At 39.5% G+C, this 23,117-nt stretch overlaps 5 protein-coding genes across 5 annotated transcripts in view; 1 reads left to right on the top strand and 4 right to left on the bottom strand.

Moving 5' to 3' along the window:
* Positions 1–264: 264 nt before the first annotated feature.
* LOC105562397 (protein lethal(2)essential for life-like) lies at positions 265–1,245 on the bottom strand. Its single transcript, XM_012013199.1, has one exon. The coding sequence runs from the start codon at positions 1,046–1,048 to the stop codon at positions 467–469; it is 582 nt and encodes a 193-aa protein (XP_011868589.1). The 5' UTR covers positions 1,049–1,245; the 3' UTR covers positions 265–466.
* A 5,110-nt stretch (positions 1,246–6,355) lies between these two features.
* Positions 6,356–7,459, bottom strand: LOC105562396 (protein lethal(2)essential for life-like). The gene has a single exon (XM_012013198.1). It carries the CDS (start codon positions 7,284–7,286, stop codon positions 6,624–6,626), a length of 663 nt encoding a protein of 220 aa, XP_011868588.1. The 5' UTR covers positions 7,287–7,459; the 3' UTR covers positions 6,356–6,623.
* A 2,710-nt stretch (positions 7,460–10,169) lies between these two features.
* On the bottom strand, positions 10,170–11,953 carry LOC105562395 (alpha-crystallin B chain-like). The gene has a single exon (XM_012013197.1). The coding sequence runs from the start codon at positions 11,329–11,331 to the stop codon at positions 10,717–10,719; it is 615 nt and encodes a 204-aa protein (XP_011868587.1). The 5' UTR covers positions 11,332–11,953; the 3' UTR covers positions 10,170–10,716.
* Positions 11,954–15,573: 3,620 nt separating this feature from the next.
* Positions 15,574–19,036, top strand: LOC105562390 (pachytene checkpoint protein 2 homolog). The gene is made up of 6 exons (XM_012013190.1): positions 15,574–15,787; positions 16,712–16,868; positions 16,949–17,140; positions 17,281–17,508; positions 17,718–18,065; positions 18,282–19,036. Exons 1-6 carry the CDS (start codon positions 15,738–15,740, stop codon positions 18,552–18,554), a joined length of 1,248 nt encoding a protein of 415 aa, XP_011868580.1. The 5' UTR covers positions 15,574–15,737; the 3' UTR covers positions 18,555–19,036.
* Positions 19,037–19,532: 496 nt separating this feature from the next.
* LOC105562391 (kin of IRRE-like protein 3) overlaps positions 19,533–23,117 on the bottom strand; it is a 9,672-nt gene continuing 6,087 nt past the window's right edge. The window contains exons 3-6 of the mRNA XM_012013191.1: positions 22,130–22,329; positions 21,402–21,728; positions 20,468–20,944; positions 19,533–20,342 (exon numbers count right to left, since the gene is read on the bottom strand). Of these exons, the coding sequence (XP_011868581.1) occupies positions 19,795–20,342; positions 20,468–20,944; positions 21,402–21,728; positions 22,130–22,329 (1,552 nt within the window). The 3' untranslated portion in view covers positions 19,533–19,794. The remainder of the gene's footprint in view (positions 20,343–20,467; positions 20,945–21,401; positions 21,729–22,129; positions 22,330–23,117) is intronic.

Raw genomic sequence — 23,117 nt, 5'->3', positions numbered from 1 at the left:
TTGCGAGTTATACGTAATTATTAAAACGGTCAAAGCACGTGAACACTGTCAAAGTGAAACTCTACTTGAAACTACTTTTAACGTACTTTCAGCATTAGAAAAATATTTATCGACTTGAACATTTAACTCACTGATGATCCGACAAGTCGTCTCTAATTTAATGTACACTGTAATTCCGCCAGAGATAATTCCGTTACAAGATTCTCGCAAAGGAAACAGGGTAAGGGGGGGGGGGCGGGAAGGTGACATTAAAGACACTCTCGATTGATTATAAGATTCACCGAATAATTTATTCGATCAACTCTATTATCTCACAAAAATGAAAAAAGTGCGATACACGAATGTTTCTGTGTAATCCTACATAGAGATAGAATAATATTTGGTAGGTGAGGAATAATACGTGAACGTACGATACAAGGAACATTTCATAAAAGCACGCAATATAACGTATGCACGTATAAGTCTTCTACTTCTTGTCCTTCTTCTCCTGCGCCTTCTCCTGCGCCTTCTCCTGAACCATCGGCTTGCCGGTGTGCTCGATCTTGATCGACCGCTCGTTCTGCGCCTGGTCCTTCCTGGGAGCGGTGATGCTCAGCAAGCCGTCCGACGACAGGCTGGACGTGACCTGATCGATATCGCACTGTTCCGGTATCATGTATCTGCGCACGAAGTTGCGGGACACCCAGCCGTGCTCGTCCTGCTTCTCCTCGTGCTTGGCCTCGACCACGACGTACTTGCCCACGACCTTGACATTGATCTCCGTCGGCTTGAACTGCTGCACGTCCAGGACAACGTGGAACTTATCCTTGTCCGCCTTGACGGTGGATACGCCGCCCTCTCCCCTGCTGCGCAACAGTTCGCCCCAGGGTCGGTAGTAGGTGCTCATAGGCGCCAAGAGTGGGAGCCGGCTGCGCTGCTGCGGCGTGAAGAAACTCGGGTGCGTCAGCTGGTCCTGATGGAGGCCCAGGCCGAAGTTCTGGTCGAAGACCTGGTGCGGGTGATCCAGATGCTCCCACCAGTCGGAGAAGAGCAGCGGTACCACAGACATGTTGGCTCCCGGAGAGATTGAAGAAAAGAGACGTTGGACTCTTTCGAACGAAACTGGCAGATGTAGCGAGACTTGTCTCCAAGCCGGCTCGCGCTCTCTGTTCCTCTAGCGATTTGTATCTGATTCGCACTCGCGACCGCTTTCTATCCAACCGCGGCGTGCGTCGCGTGTTTTATAGCCGTGGCAACCGCGCGCACCGTCCACGCACGCGCGTACGACGGCGCAGTTGCGGCTTCGCGCACCTTCGCGAATGTTCACGGATCGATTGTGCGTGCACGTTCCAGAACAATCTCGCAATTTCACGATCGCGCCTATTAGCAATACCTATTCCCGGCACCGTTGCGTCGCGAGCCGGCGCCTCCCCTTTTCCTCCCTTCGGAAATGTGCGTATTGTCACGTGCCAGCGACCCTTGGGCGGTAAGTCTCGCCGGTTTTGAATTTCGACGACACAGAGAATCCATGCCACAGACATGTGATCCATGCCGACCGTTACGCTATGTGACAATAGAGGCAGGCAGTTAAACTCAACGAGAGTGTATCGGTTTCAATTCTTCGTGATCGTAAAGAATCGTTTCATAGACCGAAAACGATCCGTATACGCTTAAGTCTGTCTTACAAGTAGACGCAAGGCATTCTCTGCCGTGATTCTGACACTGTCTTACGTCTTACGACGGAGACAGTTACGACAATCTGCTCAGACCAATTGAGGTACTTTTACATTTGTCGTGCGACAAGCTTTTTAGAATTTCTAGATAGTCGAGAACTTTTCTATCCTCCAGCCACTCAACACACTTGAAAATTTTGTCGTACTACAAATGCAACATCAGCCTTAGAGACCTTCTGGGAAACGTGTTGGGCAAACGAGAACGAGATGTTCGATTTTCAATAGCCACGTTCAGCAGGCACAACTGTTGAGCGAGCGCTCAACGATTTCTTAATATGATTGATTGGATCTAAAAGTATTAACCAATCATATTCCAAATTGTTGTGAAGGCACCCGAAAAGAAAAATATAAAGGAAGGAAAGAGTGCCAATGTGAGCCACAAAATGAACAGAACTCGGTTCTCACAATATAAATTCATCAGTTTCTATTTAAATGTTTCGACCCTTCTTCGGGTCTTCCTCAGTAAACTACGAAGAAGTGTAAATATAATAAAAATTTGTAAGATATATATATATATCTAGGTGCAAAAAAAATCAAACATTTACCTCGCTTAATCAAAAACAGTATCGAACAGTATTAACCAATCATACTGAGCGTTAACTCAACAGTTGTGTCTGCTGAACGCGGCCAATCTGATCGAGAAATTTCGGTCCGTTCGAGAAGCTTCGATCAGCCGGAGCGAGAACTCTCGAGAGTTTTGTCTCGAGTGCACGAATCGTAAAACGGAGATGCTAAAATAAGAAGCTTAAGCTCTTGATTTTTAAAAGCTGCGACCGTCCATCGATTATGGGAATTTGATGTTGCAAAACAACTTCGATTTAATCATGCAACATACTGCAAATATATTTATGAGATATCGCAAAGTATAAATTAGATAATTATAAGGATTCATTGCCTGCACATTAAGATACATAGTACATCCAACACAGTTGAGAAATTTGTGTTAAATTTAACAGATATCCAAACGGCCCACACAAATTTTTCTATTAATTTAACATAATATGGTTATGTTAAATGATCACACTAATACTCCGTTAATATTTTAACACAAAATAAATGCAAATCTCAAAATAATTTGAAATAAATTTTGTGTAAAATTAACATATTTTTACTGACAAAATGAATTTAAAAGTCGTAAGTTTCACATTTTACACAGATGTAATAAGTCAAATGACGGTTCGAAGTCACTCTCACTTATGTTATATAGAATAAAATCAACATTTTATTCTGTAAATTTTAACAGATAAATTTTGTTACTAATAATATAGAAGATATGTATTGTGTTAGATTAAAAAATAAGTGCACATTGCGTTGTTTTAACATTTTTTTAAATTATTTTAATAATTTTACATTTAAGGTCTAACATGTTGCTCTTGTGTTAATTGACCTTAAATGTAAAATTATTAAAATAACTAAAAAAAAGTTAATTTAACATATGAGTGTGTTAAACATTTAACACCAAAATTTTAACCGGTATTTTTTTGTAACAAGAAAACACAAATTTTTCAACTGTGTACAGAAAATACAGATTATTCGAACGATATCACTGCTGTTAGGGGGATATAAAAGATAGATTCATAATTTGAATTATTCAATCAGTTTAAAAACTATTAATTGAATTTAATATTATGCACAATATTATGCAACAGAGACATTGCTAAATAATCGTAATTAAGTTGAATAACCTGCTAGAAATGATTATTGGACGTAAACACGTACAAATAACAATCGGTTTAATGGCGCAACGGATTGCGTTGCAGACCGTCATGTTTTTGTAACGTAAGTCTGTGCAATACTCTTATACATGCGTCGTTTGTAAGTGAACGTTTCTATTTGCATCTACGGAAGCGCGCGATTACCCGCACGTAAAAATACAACGAGCGCTTTGAAAACTTCTGAAGACCGAAAAAGATTACATTTGCTTTACGATGTCGTTTTTCTTGCGACGTCCTTTAAACTACTTTTCTTACACCTACATTTTTACACCTACAGGTCTTTTATTATTATTAATGCATACTGCGTATTATTAGAATTATTATTTCCCTAACAGCGTATGTATATTTTAAAAATGTTCAGAGGATATCACAAACGTATAGTATTTTGTAGGGACATTCTAAAAATATTAGGTATACACGAAGTATATTCTACGTACAGAAAATGATATGCTATTAAGGTGTTGATCTACTTGCTATGAGCGCATACGTTGCATTTATATATCGTACAATGAATAATAATATATTATATTATCCTGCGAAATTAAATTAAAACCATTTTAAAGTAATCGGGCATTTAATTAAACAGTCGGTGGCTATTTAAAATATATGTACAACGTAGGAGGAAACAGCTATGAACGAAACAATAGATTTTTAATCTTCAATCGGTTATAAGATGAAAAAAATTAATGGTGCAAGTTTCTTTGGGGTACCACCTTAATTGTCTCTTTTTTTATTAAAGAATTTTCCTTAAAAGATTCATTTCGCTCTTTGCTATCCAAAAACACGAAAATTGCGAGGCAAAATATTGTTGCACTAAAACCTTTAATTATTTAAATAAACAACAGATAGAAGGCATATGACGGTCAGGCTGCATCTTCGTGTCTAATAGTATTTTTGTGTATACACCTTTGTTCAACGTAGCAACTGCGAGCCGATAACTTTATCGGTTCTTGGAACACGGTATTAAACTAAACTTGAAATAGTACTACTTAGTAGTACAAGAGTATAATTTAGATATACTACTTCGACTTTAGCTTACTGTGTTTTAAAACTGATAAAGTTGTAGGTACGCAGTTGCTATTATATATTGAATAGAAATGTATACGTAAAAATATTATTGGGCACGATCCAGTATGACTATCAGAGGCCTTTCTAATATGTGATTAATTCAATTGTTGACAGTCGAGTTCACGTATTATTAATTATTTATTCATATTGATATAGATAAAAACTGTAAATTTTGTCTGATTTCCCTTATTTTGTTAGAAAGCAGTTTGTAATAAAAACCTTTCTGTCGATAAACAATTTTTCCCCTCGCAACTTTACTATTTACAAATTGATTAAAGGCTATGGAAGTATAAGACGGAAAGGTATTTTAAATGAGCATTTTCAACCGACTCAATCGAAAACTGTTATTAATAGTAGTACAATTTAATAGCAATTAAGCGCCGCAAAGGATCATTGACACTTATATCACGAGACCGCTAGAACCGTACGAGACCGATATTTGATGACGCGTCAACACTTGACATTAGTCGCGCATATCGCATTAGATTACAAAATGCACACAACGACGTTTGTGCTATTTTTACAACGCAGTTTATAACAATGTCGAGAATGTTCCGCCGCCTGGAGACCAGTGAATATTTGTCGAGATATTCGTGTAATCTTGCCACGATGTCCTTGGGTCTGCAAACAAACGGTGCGGGAAGATAAATAGAGAGAGAGAGAAAGAGAGAGGGGGGGGGGAGAAGAAGAGAATATTCGTTTACACTTTGACTTCTGTGATGTATCGTCGAGTCAATCGTAGAAATATCCGAAATGTAATATTAACAGTAATAACTGTTTCATCACTGTATTTTTCGGATCGACCTGATAAAACACTTGATATCTAAAGTACCACTAATAGATCTGGATGTTTCCTATCGTTACGCACTTACGTGGCGCTGTTTGCAAAGCATACGTGTGCACTGGAGAACGATAAGCATCAAGGTAACAGGCTAATAATAAGTGGAATCGACTATCGTTTCTAAATGATCCAAACGGTGTCGAATTATTTCACAGATGAAATAATCGACGTCGTTGCACAAATAGAGCGTGAACAAAATTCTTCGATTCCTCCCAGATTTCAAAATCTTTCTCTATAAATGTATTAATTAGCGATAGGACGAGTAGCATACCATTGGCACGATAAACATCGCGAATTAAATGATTTCTTATCATACTTTTCAGCAAATAAGTGCATTCTAGAAGTGTCTGGAACTTTTATTTCGCGTTTTCATTGTTTTCTTTTTTTTGTCATTACCTAACACTATTCTTGAACCTTACGATTGGATTCTTTTACTTGCAACAGAAAAATATATTTGAAATTTATGAAAAATGCGTCCGAAAATTAGTTTGTTTCTCAATGAGTAGTTATGACTCAGCTGATGGAGTTGAGCGTCACATCGCAAGCAAGGCTTAACTTGACCTCGACAGAGCGATATTTATAGAACAAACTCTAGTAAATCTGCGGGGTAAGGACCTACAGAATCGCATTAAAGACTATTTTTGCATTCTATTTTTGTTTAGTGTAAAGTCGAGCCTTTTCGATGCTTCTCCGTATTTCTTGCAGCCAATAATTAATAGCCGATATATATACTCGAGTGCCCTTTTTTCTATTGACTGATGGAATGGACTCGCGCAATTGCTTTTTTTCTTATCATTTACCGCAAGCACGGAATTTGATAGAGCAAACGATTTCGATCGAGCCTCTTTTTAGAAACTCGAATTCTCTGAAACGTTGTCATTACGAGCCGGTGAAAAATATTCAATGTGAATGTAAGAAAAATCGTGTGAAAATATGTGCGTATTATACCTAAATAAATATAGTTTCTATTAATCAAATATAACATTATCTAAAACGATATGAGAGGAACAGTATTGATGTTGGATGCTGACAAAAACTAATTTATTTTATCATCAATGTAAAATTTTAACTACAATTCTCACAAAGATGGTCTACTATGGCACAAAAAGTCTCAGCAATATATCCATTAAGAAATGTATGTGAAACTACGATACAATAAGGATTGAATTATATTTATAGCCATCCGTGAAGAAAACGTAATCTTGTAAAAATAAGCGCAAGCTATAAAATAACATGTGCAAAATTACAGATATCAGATAAAAGGGAAGGAAGATTCCGTAGTTTAATCTATTTCTCGGGCTTTGGTCTGTCCTCCTGTGTCGGCGTCGTCGTCACTTCCTCTCGAACTGCCTCGTCGTCCTCCGCCTTCTCGCCGTTCGTTTCGGACGCGCCATCCTTCTTCTCGCTGTCAGGAGAAACGTCCGGCTGCTCGGGCTCCTTTTTTTCCTCCGGCTTCAACGGTATCGTGATCGTCAGGACACCGTCGTTCGATATCGTGAAGTTTAACTGTCCGTCCGGCGCGACGTCGGCGCGATCAGGTAGTAGATATCGTTGCTGGAACTGCCGGGACACGACGCTGTTGCCTTCTTCGGCCTTGTGCTGCCCTTTGATGACCAGCCAACGACCCTCCACCGTGACGTTGACTTCCTCTGGCTTGTACTGCTGCACATTCATGGTCATCTTGAAGGTGTCGTCGTCAGTAGTTACTTTGACATTGTGCATATTATTCAGCGGCTTCAGCGGCCAGTCAAACCAGGGAAACCAGGGTCTGTTGTTGTAGAAGTCCAGGACCCCGTGGTCAAATGTAACCGGGTAGTAAGGATTACGCATGTTAGCGGCTAACTCTTGTGGTCGGATAAGGTTCTTTCCACCGAGAGTTGGATTCAGCGTATCGAAGGGGCCATTCGGGCCCATATGGATGTTCGACAACAATAGCGGCAGGAGATACATGATGTCGTCGTCGAGTTCTCCGCTTACTTATGAATCGGTTCTCTCGAGTTGACAATGTCGTCGCAGATACTAGGGCAAAGGTGCGATCGGCCACTCCGCTGCCTGCGTACGATGCAACGCCTCGTGTACTTGCACGGGAATTTCACTACTGACACGGGGTCTGTCGTTGCGACCGCTATTTATGTCGGACGGTTTTCGGTCTGGTGGGGGAGGCGCATTCTACAACGTTGTAGGGCTCCGAGAAATTACCGCGGATGGAAGTTAAAATAGATCCTCCCCCAATCTGCTCAACCCTCTTTCCGTGCAATTGACGATCGTCGTTGAACGGAGATGCGCTCAATTGTCACTTTCTGTTGTTTGTCGATAGCGATTCGATTCGAACTTCGGCGTATAATCACGTAGTTAAGATTCTTCATCGATTATCTTTTCGCATATTGCACTTTCACAAGTCGTATGCTAATGTTAAGACTGTGCGAGTCTAAAATAGTCAAAGTTGAAAAAAGAAGATTAGCCTATTAAAACAATATATATTATATTTTGAACAACGAAATTGAGCTGTGTACCACGTCAGTGGTACACAAAGAGAGCATGACGCAATTCACTCACATTTGGCAGTTAAGTAAATGCAGATGACGTGGATGTCGACACGATGACTGAATGAGCAAAGTAATTACGATGACAATCTTTCATCCATCATCGTGCGTACGAAGAGTGGAAAAGAGATAGGTTTAGTCAGAAAAGTTCCATTATCGATTGCATGTCAATAGTTGCGTGAGGTGCCGTAACGATTTTTTTTGCAATTAACTAGGATTTATATTAATATTTTTACAATTAACTGGAATTTATATTAATTTTTCTTAGTATTACGTTCTAAAAGAAAGTCATAAAATATCGAAGTTGAATGCGTCAGTACTTCTAGGCGTAAGAAATAGTAAAATGGCACATACGTGTTAACACCGAAGAAAATAATACGCTTCATCAATATCCTTATCTGCAGAATTTACTGCCGAGAAACATTGGGTTTGAATGTACGTTATCTAAATATTTTCGCTCATGCACACTTCTTGAAAAGTCCTTGACCATTCGCCAATATACATTTGAACGATCATGATTCATGAGCAACAATAAGCACGTTATAAAATATGAGATACTTTAAAATTCATCACAAGATAAATCATTTCTACATCGGTTTCATCATAAATCAATTCGAGAAAATGAAATATTTGAAAGTCAACAAATATTCATTAAATTTCTTTAATTTTCTAATGATTTATTATTTAAAAAAAAGATATAACGCAAATTTCATCAAATGATGATTGATATGTCGGAATAAACTTTTGGAAATTTCAATTTAGATTATCCTCGCTGAAAAAAATCTTGTCTCTTTCTCTACAATAACAAAATTGTACATTTTCAATTTCATTAACACATCTTGCATCATTACTGTCGTATATTGCACTCCCCGTGTGTTTTTACTCACGCATTTTCGAACTAGATTTTTAATTCTTTGTTTCGATGCTAAATATATTTCTTTGTTTCACAAAAAATCCGCTGTGGAACAAGTAAAACGAATAGATCTTAGGTTTACGCACAGGCGTCTGTATAGCTGACTCTTTACGCTATTTTTCTTTCTTTATCATACATTTCAGGGAGATGTACATTTTCGTTTGGTGAGTCTAGACCATTATTCTGTTCTTTATAGCTGCACTAGTTCAGAGAGTTTGGCTGATAGTCGAGAACGATCCGTAAACGTGTAAGACTGTCTTATTGTTAGTCGTAATTATATTGTATTAAACGTAAGGCAAGGCAGAGAAAACCTTAAGTCGTGAAAGTCTATTGTATACGACTTACGTTTACGACTAACTGTAAGACAGACTTAAATTTACGGATCGTACTCTGCCATCAGCCTTAATCTTTTTCCTACATTAGAAGGTGAAAACTGCGTACACTTGAAATTTATTTATTTTACTTATTCTATAGCGTCTTTTAAATGAAACAAAGAATATATTTGACATTGAAAAAGAGAACTAAAAAAGTCTTGGCCATCATGGCATTAAGAATAAGTAAACTAAAATCTGTGGAAGACACGAAGAAGTTATTAACTTCGAGGATACTTGAATGCCAGTCGTGGAATATGTAAATTTTGAATTTAACAATAAGAATAAGGTAAAAGAAGACGAGTCAGAAGTAAAATAAGTAGAAATCAGAAATAAAAGGAAATTAATTTATTGTCTTTGGAGCGAAATCTGTTTAGTGGAAAATGGATTGTTAGATCGTGTAATCGTTGCGAAAATATATTTGTGATTGAATTTAGACGTTGAAAATCTGGTATTTCATATTAGAATCCTAACTCATAACAGAGGACTTTCCTCTATATATAAATATTTATATGTGCAGAATTTCCGCAGGTACGACGTAGTTTCGTGTTGGAAATGTTATACCTCTTCAAATTAAATTGAAACTTTGTGTAATAAAATTTTATATAGTTTAACACAAAAAGTTTTTCAATTTTCTTCTACTAATCGATGTTAGTGGGAGGAAAAGAAAAGAAGGGGAAAAATTGTTTGTTATATCTTTTTAATTTTCTGAAATTAATTGAATACAGTTTCAGTATCCATTCGATTAAGTTCTCCTTTTTCAACCGTTTTAAATTCGAAAACTCTTAACGCTTCGAAATTTCTGCTGAAAAGAAATAAATTATAAGCCAAAGAATCTGCAAAGACATCCTACGATTTTAAAACAATCTATAGAGGTTATTTTGTAGAACACTTCTCGAACGAATGTGTATACAGTAACAGAAGTGACGATATTGACGAGAAAATCAAGAAAATACTAATAGGGTGTTTAATTTTAGTTTAATAAGGCGATAAAATAAGTGTATAATTAAAAAAGACATTTTTATATTTCACAGATAATTTTACATCAGGTTTATAATTTTATAACAAACTTACATCAGTTTTACAATCATTAATTTCCTATACTTTGGATAAAAATAAAAATTTCGCTTTTCATCTAATTAGTAACATTACTTGAATACATCTCAATAAATAAATTCTAGCACATCTATCCTATCTTATCGTAAAAGTTGCTTACAAAATTTCGCAATAAATAAAAATGGAACAATTTGTGACACTGGATGTCATAAATCCTATTTTATGCAGTAGTATAGTTAATTTAGGAGTAATAAATATTATTGGTTCAGCTAACAATCTATTAGAATAACTTGTTAAATGAATAATCTCTAAATGCATCGTAACACTCAGGAATGCTCTCATAAATGTAATTGTAATATCACAAAGGTTTTGTAAGGCAAATGATTTAAGTTTACATCGGTCTAACAATCCATTGTACATCTGTAGGATTGTAATAGGAACACAATATTGAAATTTAATCAATTAACGCACAGTTAATATTTTCAAGAGTCAATGTCTCATTTCGTTTTCTTCTCGTTCTCACTCTGCTCCGTCTTCGGCTGCGTGTTCACGAAGGGCTTTCCAGTGAACTCGATTTGTAGCGACCTCTCAATTTCATCCTTCAGTCGCTGGTTCTTAGGAGCAGCAACCGTCAGAATACCATCGGAGGACAGACTGGATATCAGATAGTTGACGTTGACATCTTTTGGTAGTTTGTACCTGCGGACGAATTCACGGGATACCCAGCCGTGATCGTCCCGTCTTTCCTCATGTTTGGCCGTGATGATGAGGTGATCGTCCACGGTCTTCACGTCGATCTCCTCCGGCTTGAAGTGCTGCACGTCCACTGCCACGTGGAAGTCGTCCTTTTCGACGACGAAAGGTGCGCGCGGACTCTCACTCTCCTTAGGCCCTAGCGCCAGTTCCAATGCATTTCTGACCATGAGCTCATCCATGGTTTTATTTCGTATCGTCTGCGGTCCCATCATCTGACAGTGGCAACTGAAAGTCTTATCCTCGGGCAGAAATGCCAGCCGGCTCGGTCGGCGAAGTTCCGGATGAACAATTTGACCCAGGTGAGAGTGGCGCATCTTGTCCTCCAATTCGCAGAGTATGAATGGTAACAGAGACATCTCGCCGGAGTTTTCTCGCCGACAATGATTTGCGACACGCTCCAAGTAAAATACGACTCGACTTTGCGTACAGAACCAAGTCGCTTGTTACAGCTCTCTAGTGATGTTAGCTGATCACTCGCTAATAGCCGACTGGTCTCATCGGCACGCAGCCGGTGTATATATACGGTGGCGCATGCGTCGAGAATGGTCTCGCGTTTTCGAGACGAGCGCGAGCGAAACGTCTCGAATCTTCTGGTAAAATGCGAGAATCACGGAGTGGCAAGTCCTCGAACCTCTGCGTCGAACGGGGAATATTGATCTTATTTCACAATTAGACAATACAATGATGACTGAGCAAATTCTTGAATATTTACATCAAACCTGGAATAAAAGCACGAGTCTTATTTCAGAAAAGAAGTATATGCTATAGAAACTAAGGCTGACGGCAGAGAACGATCCGTAAACGCTTCTCAGCGAGAAATGACTCGTCGATCGACATCGAAACGATGTCGAATTGACATCGGCACCGTCGAATAGACGTCGATTCGACATCGATCGACGAATCATTTCTCACTGGATTAGGTCTGTTTTATTGCTAGTCGTAGGACCTGAGCAGAATGGCAGTCTTGTACTCTTAAGACAATGTTTCATGTTTTAAATCTTTGTCTTAAAGTAACGCACAATAACTGTTTTATAACTTAAGGATACAAGACAGCCATTCTGCTCAGGCCCTTAAACGTAAGGCAAGGCAGAGGAAAACTGAAGTCGTACGCAATAGACTTTCACGGCTTAAGTTTTTCTCTGGCTTGCCTTACGTCTACGACTAATTGTAGGACATACCATAAGCGTTTACGGATCGTTTTCTGCCATCAGCCGAAGGCTAACATTACATTTGTCGCATGACAAGTTAGGATAACAGCGTAGTCTATACATATAAGATGTGTAAATATATTTACGTTTCTCACATAAAATGAAATCGGATTCAGAATGTCCGTTTGTATTACAAATTCAGTCTAGTAAGATTAATCGAAAGTTGAGAAGATTCATTATGAGTGTTTAATAGATTGTAAAATGGATGTAATAGAGAGTTGTACAAAGAACAATTTTTTAAGAAATTATTTAAATAAAAAAAGTAGGTGGATGCTATGTCCAGCGAGAGAACTCGGTCACCTGATGATTAACCATTAGGTAGAATAACAAAAATAATATAACGTTGGATGCTGTTAAAAACCCATTAATTTTTTTATTAATATAAAATCACAATAACATTTCTTTCAAGGATAAACTATTATATATATATGACACGAGGCATCTCATTGTCAGTAAAACATCCAATGAGAAATATATATGTAATTACAATAATACAATAAAAAATATATTATAGTCATAGCCTTTAGCGAGGAACATTGTCTTACAAGTAGTAAGTGCACAGTGTAACAGGTGTACAAAATAAAAAGAAAAAAGATTCGGTAATTAAGTTTATCGTTTCTCGAACTTCAGTCCTGCTTTCTGTGCCTGCGTCGCCGTCACTTATTGTTAGTTCTCCTGCATACCGGCTTGAAGTCCCAAATGAGCCATTTCGGATGCACCAAACCGACTCTGTTTGCTGTTAGAAGAAGCGGCGGATCCCAACATGCCAGCTTGGTTGTGTTGACTGCTAGAAGAAGCCGCAGATTCGAATGCACCAGCGTGGCTGTACTGCTTGTTAGAGGAAGCGGCTGATCCGAATGCGCCAGCTTGGTTGTTCTGGTTCTTGGAAGAAGCGGCCGATTTTAACGCGCCAGCTTGTTACATGTTGTGGCTTCTCTACTGACGTCACTGATCGATTGCTTATTAACAACGTACTGGTCTTACCAGCACATAGCTGATATATGACGACGCCTGCGTCGAGAAACGTTTAGATCTTTCGAGAACGTGGGCAAAGCGTCTCGAATGTTCGGGAAAAATGGTAATGACGGACGGGCAAATTCTCGAATCTATAAACATGAATCTTATCTTGGAAATTATAGTCGCGAATGATCAAATTACCGAATCTTCACATCAGACGCGGAATAAACACGAGTCTGATTTAAGAAAATACGTTTAGCTGTAGAAGTAACCGAAACCAACACATAGTCTATATAAGATGCGTATGTTTACGTTTCTTATAGAAATCGTATTTAGAAACTATCATTTTGTAAATTCAATCCAGTAAGATTAAACGAAGGTTTACGTAGATTTATTATAAACGTATGTTATAAAATGATGTGAACAGAGAGTTGCATGTACAAAGGACAGTTATCAAAGGGATTATTTAAATAAAAAGGTAGGTGGATGCTAGAGATAGCATCCGCATACTTTTAATAATCCCTTTGATAACTGCGTTCTTGATAACCGTTCGAGAGAAATCGATTATAAATAGAAGAGAATTAACTGTACCTTCATTTTTACAATTTCTATATTAAAAAAGTTGTAAGACCTAGTAGCACAATACATTGGCGCAATATTGGAAAATAATGTAAATCTACTATTTCCAATATTGGTCCAATATTGTAAGATGGACGCCTTTTCTTAATTAGCCAATATAGTTATTACATAGACCAATATTGTTATTACATTGTTAAATATTGCACTTTCAATATAAAACTAATATTATATAATTATTATCATGCAATATTTATATTTATTTCATGGCCATCAGTGGCTTTACGTTGGACTATATCGGCTAATGCATTTCTAATATAACCAACATTGGGCCAATATTTAGCCAAAGTTTAGCGAATGCACTGTTCTATAACCCAGATAGCCAGTGTGAGCACAAGTTGCTTTCAAAGTTAGCAAAGTTAGTTGCTTTCAAAATGTTAGCATCTTGCTATGCATCTATGTCGTGTATTGTGCTGTTGTTTGCTGCATTTGATGTTGGAAATGAGACATTTGCATGATCCAAACATTATGCTAGCATTAAGTGCTTGGTCAGATGTAAAAGATATAACATCCCAGGGAACATGCGTGTCTAAAAGACACGCATGTTCCCTGGGATGTTTATATCTGTTAATTGAAAACAATATATGCTAACTCTTCGTTAACAATATGCCTATTCGATGTGCTCTCTCTTTAGCTGTGCATTTAACTACGACAATATGTTAACATTATGCTAGCTGTACTTAAATCACTCGAACATTCAATTCATATTTCTAGCAAAGAGCTAGCATCAGTTGCTGGCATTTTATTTCCATACGTTGCTTGAGCTTACTATCTGGGTAACTAGGGAAGATATGGAGCAACACATTCACGTAAAATCAAATTCGCTTGTCAACTTTAGACAGATTTTATTCGAAAAGACTTTAATAAACGTCAGGCTTATATATATTGATATATAAGTTAAAAACTACAACGTTAAGAATTACAAATAAGAAAATAGTTTTCGTCTCAGCTATAAATTGTGTAGACTCTGGGAGGTATTTGCATACAGAGATGAACTCAAGGGCCTGAGCCCTTATAAATGACTATCGTGTACTCCTGAGACACAAGACGGTCCCCAAGGAAAATGAAAAGCCAAGATGACGTCAGTTTGATGTCATATTGACCAAATGTCACATTTTGGTCATACTTTGGAAAAGTTACCTCGACTTTTCATTTCTCCTTGGGATTATTGTGCGTTACCTTAAGACAGGGATTTAAAACATAAAGCATTGTTTTAAGAGAACAAGAACAGCCGTTCTGCCCAGGCCCTAAGGCGGCCTTGAATAAGACGAAGGGCCCGTTTCTTTTTGGCTGAACTGGCTGCACTAGTTCAGAGTTTATCTTCCTCCTTCCGACGCGGAGGCAAAAAAGAGAAACTCTGAACCAGTGCAGCCAGTTCAGCTACAACGTACGGATTCAAGGGGAGACGCTATTATGAAAGCGTCAGTTTATCTTCACTCACTCTACGTCGAACAAAGATAGAAGACGCTTTGTGTCAAAACGAATGCCCGGCTACAGTCTCGGAGACGGAACGACGACGGCCCGTGGGTCTCTCGATGTTTCTAGAAATGTCGAGAGACCTCCGGATTGTACCACGTACCATCTAGGAGTGATGGAAGAGTTGAACGTTTCCAGCAACGCCCAGACTTACCCACGACGGATAAAGGCGTGTCACGACGACCGCGCGCTCTGGAACATTCTGGAACGTTCTAGAATCAGCTGGGCGCTTCTGTCAGCTTCTAGGTCTCTCCGCTTCTTCATGGCTCAACGACTTCGAATTTTGAATCCGGTACGCGAACCGGCACGGACGAGGCGACGCGTAGGCGCTTGTGACTCTTGCGTAGACGGGGTGGAAAACGCCGTCTGTCAACGGGAAGAGGCACGGGATTTCGTCGAAATCTCGTCGTATTATGTGACAGAGACCTCGGCCCTTGTCCCGTGAATTGTCCTACGTCGTCGTTAAATTCGGCGGAACTTCCAAGATGAACGACGAGAATGTGTTGCACGTAGAAGTGTGTCAACATGCCAGCAGGTATTGTTTACAGTATTGTTCAGATTGTCTCGACGCGTTCTGTCGTCGGGTGGTCAATTCTGTATCTTACACTATGGGCAAAGTGCCAAGGTCTGCAATGAGTTGCTAGTCGTTAGTCGAAGGTCGAAACTTTATGTCGGTCCTCTTTCTCTCATCCTTTCCTGAAAGGGAAAGAACCGACATGTAGTATTGACTTCTGACTGACCGTACCACAGTAATGAATAAGATATATTAAACATTGATATATTAAACATATTGATATATTAAACAAATTAATAGAACCGTAGAACCTAAAAGAGACTGGAAGGATTGTCCAATCCCTCTTCGCGAAATGTTGTATGGTTTAGTACAAATTAAGTTGAAAGGCATTGTATCACGATAAAACGATCAAAGTGACACTCTTGGTATCTTACAAACTTAATACTTTTGCTCGCCAGTAATAAAATAACCAAAACTTCAATTTTCCCTCGACGCAACTGGCATTATTTTATTAATCTTAAATGATATACAACGTTTCGACCGTGCGGATTGCAGTCTTTTTCAAGCACAAATCTGTGAAGTATACCAATGTGTGGCTGTACAATCAATATGACTATAAAACAATGACAGAATATACACTTCTAAAGAAAACTTACAATAAATATATCCAATATACCCAATATATAAAATGGTATCTTATTTATCAGATAATAAGAGAAATAAACCTTGTAATAAAGAATGCATTCCTTATGAATGCCCTTTTTTTAAAACTATTGAAACGATAGTTTATAATGTTGATAAAGACCTCAGGTCTAATAGTCATAATCGATTTCAATAGGATTTGCACTTAATCGCACCTGAGATCACAGCTTTGAGGGGACTTTATGGAAACTTTAGTTCGATTCAATAAAATAAAATCAATGACTCGCTCCCATTCTGTTACAGCATTTTGCCAAAAGCCGCAATTCAAGAAGCGTTAAATGTAGAATTGCAATTGTTGCAAGACATTCCTCTCGATGTCGTTCTGCACGGTAAAAATTTTACGAATACAGTTGTAAAGGATCACGTCGAGTCTGTGATATGCTCGTCCGACTACGTAGAGGTATTGTCAATTTATCACGTTAGCCTATCGCAGAAAGATTTGGCATTTGCATCAAGAGTACACCCGTACATTTGTTTCAGAGGGGAACGATCAAAATTTATGGGATCGCCATTAAATATTATATCTACAGACTGACGCAGGAGGATGCTGCCATAGAAACAATAAACTGCGACTCTGATGAACTGCCAGTCGCATCTCACTGGTTGTTGCCCGCACAGGAATTTCACTACATGTGGGAAAATCTGTATTATGATTGTGACATAAAGAATAACGTTAGTAAATTTAGTAGATGATGGATTTATAAGCATGAAACAATCTCTCTGTACGTAGCGTCGCGGTTGCTTGTACTGTATCCTGTACAGTGACTTTATATCGGTTTCTTTAATTTTATTTCTTCCCCCTTTTTTTTTAGTTATTACGTTTCGTGGAGACTACAATGTTATTTTCCGAGCACGCTGTTAATTCTAACGTTATAAGCTGGAACAAAGTCGTGTTGCTGCACGGCCCCCCAGGTACAGGCAAAACCAGTATGTGCAAAGCCCTTGCTCAGAAAGCTGTCATTCGTATGGGAGATCGTTTTACTCATGGGAAGTTTATAGAAATTAACAGCCACAGCTTGTTTTCAAAATGGTTTTCGGAGGTACGTACATAGTTGACTGTTATCTACCTCGCTTCGGAGAGGGACATTGAAATGTAGGATTAAAACTTGTGACGGAAGAGAAGAAATTCAAGATCCATCTATACATACATATATATATTAATTAATAACAATATTCACAATTAGGTAACAAGGTTCACATATTATACCATTCAATATCGAGGTTGATGTCATTTTGTATTCTGTTGCAGAGTGGGAAACTTGTCATGAAGTTGTTCGACGAAATAAAGAATTTGGTACAAGACGAAATGGCCCTGATATGCATTTTGATCGATGAGGTAGAGTCGTTAGCTCACGCACGTAAATTATGCAGCAACGGTACCGAACCGTCTGACTCCATACGCGTTGTGAACGCACTGCTCACGCAGTTAGATCAGATCAAACGGTATCCGAACGTTTTAATTTTAACGACGAGCAATATGACGGAAGCCATAGATGTTGCGTTTGTCGATCGAGCGGACATAAAGCAGTATCTCGGATACCCATCCGAAGTTGCTATTTACAATATTTATCATTCGTGCTTGAAGGAATTGATGAGGGTATGTACGCCTCTTTAATCCCGTGAGATGCGATAATATATAAATGTCGAGTGTAGAGTGAAAATAACACACTTCTCTTAGCACTTTTCGCAAGTTACGAATAATTTTTTATACAAGACACTATATTAGGATATCGCTAAATTGTTATTGTAATACTCGAGTATTAATGCGATTTTTTAAGTAATATTACTCTATATTATTTCATGTATATTCTAGACTGGAATTTTGGATGATGAAGAGATACACGACATATCGCAGTTAAAGCTACTTGGATACGCAGAATATGAAGACACTAAGAATAGTCTAAAGCTGTTGGAACTTAGCCGTGAGAGCGAAGGTTTAACCGGTCGTACTTTAAGAAAAATACCATTTTTGGCGCACGCACTTCATACATCCACGAAGAAATCTACACTACCGAAATTTCTGAAAGCCATGCATTCGGCTATTCTGAAACAGGATCAACAAAACGGCGATTTGCAGCAACCATGAACAAAGAAATGGTTTTCTTACTCTATATATTATTTTATTATACATATATGCTATTGTAGGGGTGATTCAGGTCCTTCGCGAAAGACTCTGAGGAACAATAGATTTCGCAGAGAGCATCATTTTCTGTAACGTTCTCTCATGCGCCGTTTAAGAACTACGCGAGCTCGCGGACGTGCTGCGTTACGAATGCAAATCAAGTTCAGGGTAGTCTCTTTCAATACCTTTCATGAACTGTCTGCAAGTGTATTTGAAACAAGTAAATACACAATTGTAATAGACATCACCTAAGACCTGTCTGCGCGATCACGTAGCTGCTAAACGACGCGTCAAAAAATTGCGTTGCTTCACAAAAAATGATCTCTGCAAGATCTATGGTTCCTTAGAGTTTGTTGCAGAGTTCCTGAATCACCCTGTACATATAATATTATTTAATAATACATTTTTTCTAATTTATTTTCGTATAATAAATGATTGTCGCAAAAGGATGCACATTTCCTATTCGAGTCATCAATTTCGAATGTATATAAAGTCGAAATCGTGTTTCGCACCATTCTCGAAACAAGAGGCTTGCTTGAGGGGTGCGGAATTTTTTTTCTCCATTGCGGAGAAGTAACAAAATCGGAAATTGTATATAACAGTTTCAGCGAGGTCCAGTTTTGCACTGATCCCGCCTCGTCGCGCAACCGCCATTAAAATCACTGAGATGCGACCGCTATTAGAGTTACGCTTCGTTCCGCTCCGACGACGTGGACTATACTTTGCACCGGTACGCGAGTTCTTCATACAATATTTATCACGACGTGCCTGTGCTTCGAATGGACAAATTGCCATTGTAACCTTAACCATGGTAAAATACAATGAACAACACACGACATGATATAATAAATAACTTAAATGTAGAGGGCAAAAAATTCAAAATTTCTCAACGATACGAAGATACGCAGCAACAATTAGTTGGCAGTCTCACGAGGACACTTGTATCGGGTGTTCTCGATATATAGTAAATATGAGTCTATAACATTTGATACAAATGTGCACATTGTCATCACGTCACATCACGTCAAAGTAATTAAAAAGTATCTCTACTTTTATACATATAATCGAGAGCAAGTAAAAACATTTCAATGGTAAATTAATAGAAAGAGGTATGACTACAACAAAGGTAGAATCTATTGCTTGAGGAGTAGACAAGATTCGACGATGAGGGAGGGAATTCGATAGAGATGAAGATCCGTGTATTTTACACGATGGTGGGCGGCTGTAGGACCGCGGGCGCCCTTCTGACCTTCAACGCTTCCGGGCTCATGGCACGCGTCTGCTTCACGAAGTGGTTATAATCGTACACGCCTTGACCGCCGTCTAAGCTGGATTTCCTCGCGAAAGTCTTCGCGTGAGATGAACTGATGGTCTTCTGCTGGTCCACTGACACGCCGTTTCCGTAGAGCGCGTCTGCCGCGATGCTGCCCTCCTCCTCCACCCTCTGCTGGTATCGTCCACGTCGCATCTTCAGCAGCGAGTACACGCCGATGGAGATGAGGAGCAACAAGAACAGCAGACCGACCGCCACGGCCGCGGCTATCACGCGCATCTCCGTCGGGTCTCTCACTATCAGTTTGATGTTCGTCGAGTCCCGGCCCTTCTCGCTCTCCACCAATAAAGTGTACATGCGAGCGTCTTCCTTCCGCAGATCCTTGATGTCCAGCTTGGCCCAGTAACAGTTGGTCACCATCTTGTTCTCGATGATCGGCTCCAACGGCAGGGCCTCGTACTTCGGAGGAATGTTCTCTCCTGTTGGAAATTTAGAAGATCAAGCGAAGAGAACGCGGGACGGAAACGCGATTTGTTAGAGATTTGACTCGACTTCAAAATTAAACTTGAAAACTCTCTCAAAAAAAAGGGACGTTTTTTCGTACCGGCTCGAATGTGGACACTGCCCCACTGCCAAGCGACCAGTTTCGGCGGCGGCCGCGAGCAGAATCGAGACTTGAGCCTGTGCACAGCCTCCCCGGTCCATCCTACGGAGTCGTAGAAGTCTCTGTCGCCGGGTAACGGCCTAGCCTGGATTTCCGGCGGTCCAGTCACGTGCAGCACGTAGCGTCCATTGCTGTTGTTCTCCCGCCTGACACCGTTGATCGTGTTGAAGGCGATGCAATTGTATTCCCCTTCGTCGGACCACATGATGTTCTTGAGGTTTAAGCGCCGGCCGCTGCCTTTGTTCTGCACGCGGTTCTCGATCATCTCCTTCAAGCTACCGCGGAGATGCACCCATCTGTACTGAGCGGGCGGATTGGCGTCGTACTCGAGGCACTCGAAGGGATCCGCGGAGGAGCCTAACAGCGCCGTTTCCTCTACGTCCACGGACGTGTTTCTGTTCTTCACTCTTGGTGCATCTGCAGAGAAACCCAACAATGCGTGTTGATTTTTCACCGAGTGTCTGTCTGTTGATTGTACTCGCTCTAGGGTGCGGTAAATGCAACAAAAGTTTCTTATTTATATTGAACTAATAATTTATATTAAATGAACAAAGTAGTATTGAGGGGAAATGTGTTACAGATTGCACTACGTGCAACTTGCAGGTATTTCGAATCTCCTCTTCATTTTTCCGCGGGATAGAAAAGAGTCAAACGTTCAAGAGTTACAATTTTCACAGAAGCGCGACATATTATTGTGCGTGAAAACTTTATGCGTGACGCAATTCTGTGGAGGAAGAAGAGGAGCCTTGTAATTCCGGGGAGAGACGTTAAGCGGTGCGTAGATCACTCTTACAAGTTACGGAGAGGAAAGTCAGGAGGAAAAGGAAAATGGCAAAAGTATATTCGGGGCGGGAGATAATGTAATTCTACGAACATTGCACATCAAGCCTGTAACTCGCGAGCGCGCTTTCACCGACGCTGTTCGTCGCCTTGCACGAGTACAGGCCGTCGTCGTGCCTGGTGATCGGCCTGAATTGCAGCTCGGTGTTCCACGTGGTGCCGTTCAGCAATGTAGTTTTGCTTAGCTGCAGCGACGCCGAGGACGCGGCGTCGGTTAACAGCGGCATCGAGTCTTTGAACCACTTGATACTCGGTGATGGATTAGCGTCCGCCAGGCACTTCAGGCTCAAGAAGCTCACCGAGTCCTCCGGAGCGTCCGAGAGCGGCTGCGGACTCGGCTCGAGTCGCACTTCCGGTGAATCTGAAACCGCGAAGCACTGCTGTTACACACGTGTTGCCTTCACTTCGCTCAAGCTCAGGAGCACAAAACGTACCGCTCTGTTCCCAAGTCGTCTTGGATTCGTTACAGCGACGGAAACTGCACGTTTAAAGGCAACTTTCTAACACGTCATCCATTTCTTTTACATGTGTTAAATCAAAACGGTTTGCAACGTTAATTTCTCGAACAAGTAACTGTTATAGCAAAGAGAACTGCCGTAAGGATAAAGGGAATTTTAATTTTTCCCTTTTATTCCGGAAGAGATTATATCGTTCTTAACAATTTTTTTTTACGACTACCGTTTGATATTTGAGAATGTCGATAAACTTTGTATAACTTTTATTTGTCTCATTAGCTCTATAATAGAGATTGGTCGCACGTACATTGAATGTTCAATGTTGTCTCTGTGCTGATCGGTGGCACGCTCGTCGGATGTATGGTCACACATCGGATCAGTAGACCGTGATTCTCCCTCTTACCACGCACCCGTAGCATGCTGTGAGCCGCCCAGGTCTTCCAATTATCCACCTCCGTTGCGTTGCTCTGCGCCGTGAAAGATTCCACCTCCCTGTTCCCTATGAACCTGTCGGGCAAATTTGCGAGCATTACCCCAGGTATCAGACAGTTTAACACCTCATTTAATTTTAGCCAGACTTTACTCCAACACAGGTTCGCTAAGAATCTAAGAATTAGCTCCAAAGATAATCCAACGTTGAAAATTGGAAATTTACGACAAACGATAATCGACCCTTTCGTTAGGAATTGCGAAAAAAGAAACAAGAAAAGGGTCCCGGGTTAGTAACAAAAGAGATCAATAAGACGAGAGGTCAGATGTCTCACAGTTTTAAGCATAGAATATATAATGCTTGCAAAAAAATGTTTTATAGCATGCGACATAGCACTTTCTCGTAAGAAGAAAACACGCGGTATTATAAATTATATCATACACCTTTCACAATTCTTAAAGTTTTCTTTTATATTTTTAAAGTAAGTTTTCAGTTGACCTTAAATAAAAGTTTAAGGTGTCCAAATTTACTTTTCGTATTTCTAATTTTTCTAACGTAAAATTTGAAGGGTTTCTATATTAAGGGGATGCTGGAGTGATTATGCACTTTCGCACCTTTTGCACTTAAAACTGTCTGTTTCGTGGAAAGATTTGTGTAATACACAAATTAAATGGCACGTGTACAGATGATCGAAAGCAGCTTGCTATTCCGGCTAAATTAAAGAACAATATGGCATCACTGAAACTAAGTTTGTAAGTCTAATAAAAAATAATAGTGAGCAACACATACATACAGTACATGTAGTATGTGTGTTGCTCACTATTATTTTTTATTAGACTTACAAACTTAGTTTCAGTGATGCCAT

Source organism: Vollenhovia emeryi, unplaced genomic scaffold, assembly GCF_000949405.1.
Source record: "Vollenhovia emeryi isolate VEMERY1.0 unplaced genomic scaffold, V.emery_V1.0 DF939189.1, whole genome shotgun sequence".
Classification (NCBI taxonomy): domain Eukaryota; kingdom Metazoa; phylum Arthropoda; class Insecta; order Hymenoptera; family Formicidae; genus Vollenhovia; species Vollenhovia emeryi.
The sequence above is the reverse complement of the archived record's forward strand: the minus strand, read 5'-3'. Positions and strand labels throughout refer to the sequence as shown.